We start from the raw sequence: 11,455 nt of genomic DNA, 5'->3' as shown, positions 1-11,455 counted from the left end.
GGGGGGGGAAGGGGAGCGATAGAGCAGAGCTGACTGCCTCATTTGGGTTGAAATTCTCATCCTAACTTTTTAAGAGGAGTGGGAGGAAAGACGGCTTTTTTTTTTTTTCCCAGTGAATTTCATTGAAAGATTCTAGAATATATCTCCTTAAAAAAATCCTTTTTATTGACAAAAGTTGTGTTGATGTAAAATCCACAAAAAGACCACGAACGAGGGTTTAAAAATCTCCCCTCCGGAGCGTAAACCTTTCTTTCTCTGCTAGGTGGTTTGGTTTGATTTGTTTTTCTTTGCTTTGCCTTTGTTTGTGGCTTTCTCCTACTTGGCACCGAGAGAAGCCGCTGCATTTCTGCTGCACAGAGTCAGTCAAGCCGTCCCTAGGTTCACGCAGAGTATCTGTGAAGTTTTCCGAGCTAAAGGGAGTCACTTTTACAGCGCGTGTGGGTGTGGAGGGGAGAGAGGTAGGGGTACCAGAAGCAACAGGGTCTCTCTGCCTCCGAGCTGCGGTGGCGGCTCTGTTCTGCTAAGCACTTGCAGGCTGTATAATTAACCGGGGAGGCAGTGAATTAAATCTTTGTAAAGCCCACCGAGTGGGGGGTTCCTGCGAGCTCTTTTCCAACCGGTCTCAGGCGGCTGGGATAACATCAGAAGCAGCAGCAAGCAACAAGGGGGGAGCCCACCGGACGCTGCAGGAGAGCCAAGCCCCCGCTCGGTGCGAGTGCTCCCGCCGGCGGGGAGCTGCGGGCGGCCGATGGACAACCTCGGCGGGGCCCGGCCGCTGCGGCTGCTCTTGCTCCTGGCGCTGGTGCCTTCGCTCCGGGGCCAAGGTAAGTGCGGGGAGCGGCGCCGAGCCGATCAGCGGGGGCGTCTGCCGGGCTGCGCCGCGCTCTCCCCTCGCCGGCGCCCCAGGGCTCAGCTCTTCCCCCGGGGCAGGCGGCGCAGGGTCCCGGGCACCCTGGTGGGTTGCGGCGGGGTGCCTCGGTGGCCCCCCCCGGGCTGGCTGCCCCGGCGGTGCCCGCTCACCTTCCCGGGACCGGAGGGCGCGGGCTGCCGCGCTCCGGGCGGCGAGCGGGGTCCCGCGGCTGCGGGGCGGGAGCGGGGCCCACGGGGATGGGGCAGCGGGACGGCTGGGCTTCCCCTGGTGTCCCCCCCCGTGCCCCTGGCCGTCCCGGACAGGCTTTAAAGCGCCGCTGCCACGTTCAAGCGAGCAGAAAGGCGTGGCGTGCATCGGCTCCGCCGCAGCCGCCCGCTGCCACCACCGGCTCCCGCTCACCCCCCCGGGCCGCCGCCACCCGAGCAGGTTGGCTCTGTTCCGGAGGGTCGATACGAGGCTGCGCCGGGAAGGACTTTGCCGCTGGGAGCTGGTGAGTCGCTCCGCCGCGGGGTCGGGCTGCGCTGTCCGCCCGGCGCCCCCCGCTCCCGGGACCGGGCGCCCCCCCGGGCTCCTGGCTTTTGCAGCCCGGTGTCCCGGGAATTGCGACATGTCGGGGCGCCTGGTGCCGCCGCCCGTCGTCGCACGGTGCCCCTCTGCAGCGAAAGGCGCCCGGTGGTGGGCGTTGGGTTAAACTGCGCACCGCGAAGGTGATGTGTCCCGAAACCGGTGTCAGGTCTGATCTGCGGGGGACCAAATTGCGTCCCCCCCTCTATCCCCTCAAGTGGGAAACGGGATCAATAATTATTTGAAATCTCGTGGGAGCAGGAGGAATAGCGAAGCAAAGGATGCAGGCTCTTAGAAGACAAAATATGAAACATTTATAAATGATGTTGTGTGATGTGGTTGGTTTTGAAAGCAGAGATCTGGATGCAGGCCAAGACTCCCTTTCCATACTGTGCATTTTTCTTCCCATTCTGTTAATACTGTATAAAAAGAGGATATTCACTTGATTTAATTCAGTGTAATAATCCAACACAAATACCACTGGTAAGATGTGACAAAGAAACTACTTCTCATATGATGATAATGAATTTATCATAGCTAACAGATAAGTGACTTTTTCTATTAGAGTAACTCCAAGGGGGCCATTCAGAGTTGAGGCTTGATTATGCTGTACTCCAGGCAAACATTTACAAACATATGGTCTCTGGCCTGGGCCTCTTAATGGCAAACAAAAGCCAGTGAAGTAAATTATTTGTTACTGCCACAGTATTTTGACTTATAGATTTTCATGTTGCAGAGCACTTGTCACAGATATCCTTCAAAATATTTGCTTTTGATAGAGAAGTTAGCCACTCCTTTTAAAGAAGGAGGGACAGAATAAAGGTTAGAAAAGCAACATTTAGTACCAGAATCCCACGTCAGCTCCTGTTTTCTCTTAGACAACAGGGTACATCAGCAGAACTGGGGCTTTAATGTATCACAATGAATGGATGTGGTAATTTTAACCATCCTACATTATTGTAAAACACTGAATAATTTAATTTTGTAATCTTGGTGTACATTTAACCTTAACTGTTGGACTACTTTTTAAAAAAATGGCAAGTAGTTGGATATGCAAGTTCAGGTTTTCAAAGCTTTTTGTTAACACAAAGTATACCCAAATTTGGCAATAAAAGATATATCAGGTGTTTATTCTAAAAAAAAAATCCATGCTTTTAATTTCACATGGGATTTCTACATCCTTAGAATTTTGAAAACAATACTTTGGATAAAATTCGATGTAAATGTCTAAAAGCAGATGAGGATCCTTGCTCAGGACACTACCTTTTGAAGGGTAGACTTTGCTTAGGTGAAATAATTACTAATAATTGTAATTGCTGTAAGAAAGATTTTTTTTTCCCTGCATCATTTCACATGGATGTGTTTTGCAGGCAAATGAAGCAATTACCTTGTGAGGTGATGTTGTTTAAGTGCAGGCTCTTTGGGGCAGGGCCTGTGCTCCTCTGTGTGAGTGCTTTAGTGATACAGTTGCCATGCTAGTAGCAAATGTATTTCTGAAATGCAGCTTCCTCTTAAGCTTGTTACCATTGACTTTCTTAATTGCTTTTCCTTACTAATGAATCATCAAATCATCAGTATCTATTAAAGATCACATTCTGAAAAAAAACCCAGAAAGAACAGGCTTTGCTGGAGCTGCCCAGTGCATGTGAACATAGATATGGATGTCATTCTTTGCAAAAGTAAAGATCTCATAAACATTCAAAATTTTCTAATGCAGCTTTGCTTTATTGTAAACACTGATTTTTTTTTTAAAGCCTTTTTTTGCTTATGATGTAAACTACCATCTACTGAAGAAGATGAATGACTCACACCATTATGTCCAGTCAGTGTATGAATAGTTCATCCTGTAGCCGTGTCTTTGGCATGTCTTGGTGCTACAGGCACAGACAGTTTAACTCACTAAACATCTGGAAACATGTCTTTTCAGGATGAGTTTAGAGTTTGTAATAGAAAAAATGTTCCACTGACTTTGTGGAATGAGTTTTATTTTAGGATTATGATTTTTACATGTGCTTTTATAGCAGTAAGTTTGTAAGAAGTATATGGGTGGAGGTAGGCCTTATAAAAGGCTAAACCTGTGCTTTCTTGCCTGCGATCATACATAAAATCTTCCCCAAAATCACATACTACAAAAAAATACAGTTCTAAAATATGAGTGCTGTCTCTAAATTAGTTTTCAGTCGAGTTTCTTTTTAATAGTCCATTTTCAGACATGACATTTTATTGCAATCAGGGAAGAGCAAGATGTTAAACTCCTGTTTTTCATCTGTGTAATTGAAAGCAGACATGTTAGTGAAATCCAAGATGAAAATCCATAAACTAGCTTATCAAGTTACTGCAGTATATTTATACTATTCTGTCAGATTTCAGGCATTATCTGATAGCAAGTCAATGCATTTTCAAAAGTTATTTTTTTATTGTTGCACTTCAGCCTATGCTGCAAGTTTCGCACCAACTTTACATGTGTTTTTAATAACTAGTTAAGACCAACTTGTTCTGCAGTACTTTTATTAACATTTTCTGAAATGAAAGATGAGTCTTCGACCTCTTGGACTTGACAGAAAGTGTTACCTGGGACCATAAAAGAATTTAAGTTTGTTTTTGTAAGTTATGGATAGATCTAAAGAAGTAGGTGGCAAAATCAATTCAGTAAACAGAGAATATGAGTTTACTAGAAGTAGTAAAATATCTGTAGAGAATGAAAGGAGATGAGACAGAGAAGGTCAAGAAAGAGAGAACTGAAATCCAAATACTAAAAAAATCAGAGCACAGGCAAGAATTTTAATGGTAGTGTAGAGTGGTTTTGTATGAAAGAGATAAATGAACAAAAGCTTTTGTGGAAAAGGTAGCAAAAAGCGATGTTTTACAGTGACGGAGAATAAGGAAAATGAGTCAAGTTAAGGAAGAACAAAAGAAGCAGATCATTTCAGCAAAAATTTTTGTAAAGCACTTGGGAAATGCCAGGCACATGTATTTAGGTGTAGATTTGATGGAAGGAAGTAGGCCGGGTGTTAAGATTTTAATAGTTAAGTCATCACATATAATTAAACAAGGATAGTAGATAACATTGCTCCAAGATAAAATGTAGAAGTGGAGACAGAAGATGGAGAAGGCTGCAGGGTGAGAAAGAATAGAACAGTTCACCACAAAAGAGTCAGTGAGGGAGTTGTCAGGAGCAAGAGGGAAAACAGTGGGACAGGGCACAAGAGGCAAAAAGACCGAATATGAAGGAGAGAAAGGGTCAGTTCGGATCAGTGAAAAGCCCTAGAAGAATATAAATAATTATTTGCCATAATATTTTGTGAGTAAAAATCAGTTTAGGAACACTCGGAGTAATGTCAGGTGAGTGGAGAAGGAATAGTCGACAAAAGTAGTATCTACAAAGGTGATGTACTGGGTGACTCGCAGAGACAGGGAAAAGTTGTCACAATAACCTGCCTGTTTATCAGACCAGGTGATGATTCTTGTCCTGCCAAAATAATCTCTGGCAAGGCACTGGGACAGTGCTGGAAAAGTTGTGCTGATGCAGTAGTTCTAAAGCAGGATCTCCAGTGCTGATGCTTTCCTGAACGCACCGCCACATCTTTGGCTGACACAGCTGATGGAGCTTCTTGCCTTCACTTCTTTAAATAAGTAGCACTTTTCCGCCCAGCACTCATGAGTACTTTGTCTCTGTTTTGTGCTTTGTATAACCTACTTTAGGCTTCTTAAAAGTTTTGAGAAATTGCCCCTTGTATTTGAAGTATGTGCTGTTGGATCTTACAAAGAAACTGAATTTCTAGATTCTCGGGACTTTTCATCCAAATTCTTTTCAGTTAATCAAATTAATTTAAAATTTTCATTCAAAGAAAGCTGAATGACATCTTTGATAAAGTTTTGGGTACTTGCTGTATAAGTATAGGATGTACATTATTTTCTGGATTATGGTAGCATCCACAAATGACCCATGCTGCACAAGCATGTAAGATGTTCCCTGCTAAAGGGTTCATTTTTGAGTCTAGTATTATCAAAATCCGGATTGAGACCTTAAGCATAGTAATGAAGAAAGCAATATCTAAAAAAAGATTTTATATCAATGCTGAACTAAGTTTATGGATATAGATATGGATATCCATATGGATATAGATCCAGCTTTTTAGGATTTATTGAGCACTGGAAGAATACACTGTAGAAATGCTACCAGTGGTATATCCGTTCAAAATACTACAGTCTTCCAGCTCCAAAGCTCTTATCACTGACTAGATTCCACGTTCAGATTACCGAGTACTTCTAAAATCAATACTTTGGCAGAAAACTTGGAAGAGCTAGACATCAATTGGCAACTCAGTATATGTAATTTCAATAATGAGGAAAATCTCATTGAAGAGTTCTAGTAGTGTTTTCTCCAAAAGAAAACCTTTCCTAAATCATTGCTATATAAATATATACAAAAAACGGATCTTTGTTTTCCTGTTGCTCTGTAAAGTCTGCAGTTCCTTCCATGTTCATTAGCTACTTGAGCCTTATCCCATTGTACTACAGATTTTATCCCATCTACATAGTCTTTCCAGATTATTCTTTAAATATGGCAGTAGTAGAATGTCAGAATCTTTCAGTTCGTATTTTTTTTTCTTCAGCAATAAATATGCCTACACAGCAGATATGTGTCACTTAAGCAGTATATAAAAGCATAGTTATTCTTGCTAATTTTATGGTGAGACGAAAACAGAGAAATCCTACTGTAAAAATGTTTTTCCTGTAGCCATTTCACATGAGAAAACGTAGAAATACTTGTGCATATATACATTTGATACTCTGACTCATGCTGCTCTGTCATATTCTCACATACTTCCTATTTCAATTGATTTAATTTAAATGAAGACATATTTTTGTGCTTGATCCAAGGCTCTTTAAGGTTTGTCTAAAGACTGTAATGTACTACAGTACATTTTGGGTCATGCCCTTTATACAAATGAACAGGGCTAACAACAGATTAATTGTAACACCTGATATAAAACTTCCTAATCACACAATTTTTTAAGATTTGAAACGAGAAGTCAAGAGAAGATAAGAATTTGTTCTTGAATGAAAAAGAAATAGTGCCACTTCAGCCTATCAACACCCCATGAAATAATTTCATTATTTGCATGATTTTTTTTTAATACAGAGAAGTGTGAAGGACAAAATTTAGCATGTGCTTGTCAGAAAAGGCAGTTCCTGTTCTTCTTCCAGTAATGAGTCTTTTTTGTAGGTCCTCCTGTATCATCTTGGTGAGACTGGGTTCTTTAGGTCACCTGTGTCCATCAGAGCTCTGAATGTACCCTCTTTTTTTCATGTTCTTGTGAGTACGTATAGCCTAGGACAGCTGTTACTTATACTAAGCTGTTTATATGGTGCTGACTCAGTGGTCTCCAGTACTACATTTCTCTCAATTTCTTCATGTCTTCTAGAAAACATCAGAACAGCCTTCATTCTTCTAGTCTTAGTATCTGTCAAACTCCAGGCTCCTCATGTAAGTCCAAAAAATAACCTATCCAGAAAGATGAAAAAAGTTCATTTGTTGGAGTGCGTAAGAGCCTGTGTTTAAGAGGTAGCAACAAAGGAATGAGTTTAAATGTGATTCTGGAGCGGGCAGTGAGGTAATACACTATTAAAAATTCTCTGTCATTGGGGACATTTAAGCACAGGAGCACATTGCCTAGAGAGGTTTCCTCACTTGATATTGTTATGAACAGCTAAACAGAAATCTGCCTAGAACTGACCAAATTTTATCAGTTCTGCCTGAGAGTAGCGGGTAGGACAAGATAACTTCTCGAGGGCTCCTAAATCCTTATCTTCTGTGATATTTTGATGTGTAGATATGATTCTTTAGAGTCTTGCAAGAGGTGAAGTCTTCTCTATTTTTTTAGTATCTAGTTGCCTTTTTTGAAAATGTGGTGTTTTGTGGTTTGTTGTTGTTTGTTTGTTTTTTTCTTAGCACTTAGGAAAGAAACAAAACAAAACCACCACACAGTAAAGCACTTACTTTCCCCACTTAGGAAAATAAGGCATGCAGTGTTGCAACAGACCGTTGCCTCCCTCAGGCCTGTCTGTATCACCAAAAACTTCATCACCAGCTATTGCCATGAACGATTTTAAGAGCTTCTTTTATTAACTGCAAACAGACACCTTGTAAAATGAGGTTTGGCCATATCTGAAAAATCCCCTTAATTGTGTGACGGCCACCGCTGTTGCTACCAGAGCCGCATTCCCCATAAATGAATGTTCTCCAGACCTAAGAAAATTTCCAGTAAAGTGTTGGCTGTTTTAAAACCAACCACAAAACACAGTAACATACCAGACATTTCCGTTAGGGTGCTGCTCTTTTAGTGAGTGTGCTAACTGGGTTTCTTTAGGGATTTCAGCTGTCCCGAAATAATCGCACTCAGATGAGAATTCATCCACAGGTAAAGGTTCAGACCCTTTAAGCCTGTTTAGGGACAACATCATATTTCTTAGCAGCGCATGAACTGTGAGTGATTTTCTGTCAGTCCGTAAAGATCCAATATGACCTCCACACTTAGGAGAGAAAAGCACCTTTGCGATAGACCCTCTCTGAGGGCAAAGCATAGCTTAGAGTGGTACTGGAAAGGGACTGCTGGTGATGAACGCAGCCTTGCAGACTGCAAGAGATACATTGGAGCCTGCCTCCTGGCTTGTGCTGTTGTGGGGGTTACAAGAGAAGGCACGCTGGCTCCAAATTTCATGCATTTGTTAGGAAGTTCAAGCTGGTAGATTCTTTAAGGGAACCTGTAAGAACAACCTAGTGGAAGGACTAAAAATACCTTACTGTCTGAAGGGACTAATGCCGCAGCTCAACTGTGTCTGTTCATCTCATCCCATCAGTATATTGGCATATTTGATGTATAGTCTTGAGGTAAACAGGAAGGTCTCTGCAGAGAAATAAAGGTTCCTGTTCACTTTACTACTTTCTCTGCATCTACAAATGGAGGAGGGGCATCTTCATTCCAACTCCAGTCTGAAGAGATCTGGCAAATACTTGTGTTGTCTCAGATGGAGAAGGGTAAGGCTTTCTTGCATTGCTCCATTACTTCGAATTCAAAGCATTTGTTTCAGGGAAGCATGAGGCCAGATTTTCTGGTTTATGTCCTTTTCATAGTTTCTAAGGTATCGTTCACCCTTTCCTCTGCTCTGTGTACCTAATCCCTAGGCTTACACACAAGATCAAGATGCAACAATGCTGTGTTTATCCTGTTAGTCTATTACCAGTTGGAGTTTTGAAGTCAGCTGGCTTCCATCTTCTCTCTGGGTCTATCTGATGCCTTAAGTAGCCAGACAGAGTGTATTTGCATTGCCAGAAACAGCATTTCCACAGTTTGTTGTAAGGACAGCCAAAAAATCAAGACTGCAAATCCCAGCTGCCAGCACTTGACTGCAGTCCCTGCTGCAAAGGCAGCTGACTTGTCCACCTGATATTAGCCAGGTGTCGTCGTTTCAAGAACAATTGGTTTGGTTTAGCAGATCAGGCCAAACGCACTTTGTCTGCCCCGAACGTGTATCCAGCGTAGCCTTGGCCAAAGGTTTATGCAGTTGCTCTAGTTTTGTGTCAGGAGAGTTCAGATGTAAAGGGAGGTTGGAAGACAAAGAATGTGACTATGAATAATATGGATGGCCAGTCTGTCATTTTCAGGGTCAAATTCTATATGTAGACTTGTGGTTTTGGTTGTGGGGTTTTTTTGTTCTTTTTTTTTTTTTTTCAGCTGACAGTTAGGTGGATGAGCATCACTAGTAAGAGAGTTTTCTTGACGTGACAAGAAAGGTTTTATCAGAAAGGTACGCTGTGAAAGTTGAAAGTATTTTTCTTACTGGAAACCTAAACCAATGCATGTCTGTTGTAATAATGAGTTCCAAAAATTCTGGATGACGTTCTGTTACTGAAACGTGCTGGACTAGTGCTGAGCTTTCACAGAGTCCATCTGCTGCCTGTATCTGCATATGCTGAGAAGTGATAATCATGTTCTGTTTTCTCACATTCCATAGTGCTGAGTCACTTACAGAATAAATTGAGTGGATGGCAAGACCTAAACCACATTTTACGAACTTAATCAATTAATGTGCTTAAAAGATTAAAACCATCTTAATAAGGAGGTGTGACTTTGACCTCTTGACCTGAACTCACTTCCAAATCCATACCCAACTATAGGTGGTTTCACGGCCTGGGAAGTCGATGAATTTGATGGTCACATCACTTACTGCACTGAAGAACTGGAAAGCTTTACTACCCTGTTTTCCCAAAAATAAGACAGGGTCTTATAGTAATTTTTACTCCAAAACTTATTACGTTTTTTACATGTATGGCTGCCTGTACACTATTTCAATTGACTTTTTTTAATGAACTGTATTTCGAGCATCCTCAAAAATCCTGACAAATCATGGTAGGGCTTATTTTCAGGGTAGGTCTTATTTCCAGGGAAACAGGATAGCACTAGTTTGATAAGCCCACCTAGGCTCAGGTGTAACTTTGGTTTGGTACGATCACCAGCTTTATAAGTGTTCCATAGATCAGCACTGACTAATGAACAGCTATCTAATCCTGGATTGTGTGTAGGCTTTTCCATCATCATCAGCTGTACAGAATAGCTGCTATTGTAGATTATTACTTAAAAATCTGTCCGGTTTTGATCTAGCTTGAATGCTACTACTCTGAAAATTATCCAGTCCTTTTTACTTCTGCTTTTTTTTTTTTTTTTTTTTGCACAATTCCCAGAAACAATTCAGGATTTCACATTCCAGGAATCATGCTTTTGGGTAACATTCTTAAGCTTATCTTTATTTTTCAGAAAATATTCACTGTAGCAGCTGAATAAACAATTATTACATCATCGAAGTCTAAGGTTATACAGACTTTAACCACATTTCTTGCTTTGAACTCCCACACAATGTGGCAATCCTGTTAAGATTAGCAAACTACCTTTTTTTAAGACAACCATATGCTCATACACATTTTGTCTATGTACACATAGTTCATAGCACATGAATGCATCATTGTGTGATCTTTAACCACTTCTTATCTGATAGGTCTTCTTCATGACAGCTTTTGTAAAATTAGAGATCTGAGCTCCAGCTGGTTTTTTACTGTCCTCTTTCTCAGACTTCCGAAAGTTCTCTCAGAATACTGCATATACCACCTTAACATCAGAACAGGCATCCTCACTCTTACCATACTAAGGCAACTCAAGTTCTTTTGAATGCCTTGCAGCACATACCTTTTTACAGGGACAAAGTAGTAATGAAGCTGCATTTGATTTTATATAAAATTGACTTGGATTTTCTCAGTTGATCAGCATGCAAAATTACTGTATCTGAGTGCAAATCAAGTAAACATGCTACCATCTTAACAGATCTGATGTTTGTCTTCATATTTTTCTGTCTCGTGATACCAAAAAGCTGAACGATTGCTTCACAAACTTACAAAAAGCTCCAGGCAGTGTATTGCTGCACATTACAACTTTCCTGTGGGGTTTCTCCCTCCAAATAAAAGGCTACGTTTCAGCTGAACGCAGACAATATCACCAGCTTTTCCCAGAAGTGTTTTGTCTCTCAGATGCCTGAGATTTCTCTGTCTGATTTGCATGACACATTATTGGCAAAACAGCTGAGACAGCACCAGGTTCAGGACAGCAGGACCGTAATTCCTATTCAATCATCTTTGGTGCTCCGGCGCTGAGGGGTGCCATGAGCCCATCAACTTGCAGTAGAAGACACATGGTCACATTCAGAGAAAAAAGAACCATCACTTCCTGCACAGTAAGTGTGATTCTTTGAGATGTTGTAATCAGAGCAGTTTCTACCATCTGCTTTCCACTACCGCTTCCTTTCAGACACCCTGCGTTACGAACTTCGACCTGGGAGAAACTGAGGAGAGGCCATGGCCCCCCCATGCTGATGGTTCCCCGAAGAGGTTGTGAGGAGGCACAAACAGCCTCAGCATGAACTGTTTGCTCGAAGATTTCCAACTGGGAGCCACATGAATATGCACAT

The 11,455-nt window shown here is 41.9% G+C and overlaps 1 protein-coding gene across 2 annotated transcripts in view; it reads left to right on the top strand.

Moving 5' to 3' along the window:
- Positions 1-420: 420 nt before the first annotated feature.
- Positions 421-11,455, top strand: part of FBLN1 (fibulin 1) — an 83,303-nt gene continuing 72,268 nt past the window's right edge. For both annotated transcript variants that reach the window (XM_065658019.1, XM_065658027.1), the window contains exon 1: positions 421-824. In XM_065658019.1, coding sequence (XP_065514091.1) covers positions 749-824 — 76 coding nt within the window. In that variant the 5' untranslated portion in view covers positions 421-748. The remainder of the gene's footprint in view (positions 825-11,455) is intronic.

The sequence above is a fragment of the Caloenas nicobarica genome, chromosome 1 (genome assembly GCF_036013445.1).
Source record: "Caloenas nicobarica isolate bCalNic1 chromosome 1, bCalNic1.hap1, whole genome shotgun sequence".
Classification (NCBI taxonomy): domain Eukaryota; kingdom Metazoa; phylum Chordata; class Aves; order Columbiformes; family Columbidae; genus Caloenas; species Caloenas nicobarica.
This window is presented reverse-complemented; position numbering and strand designations above follow the sequence as displayed.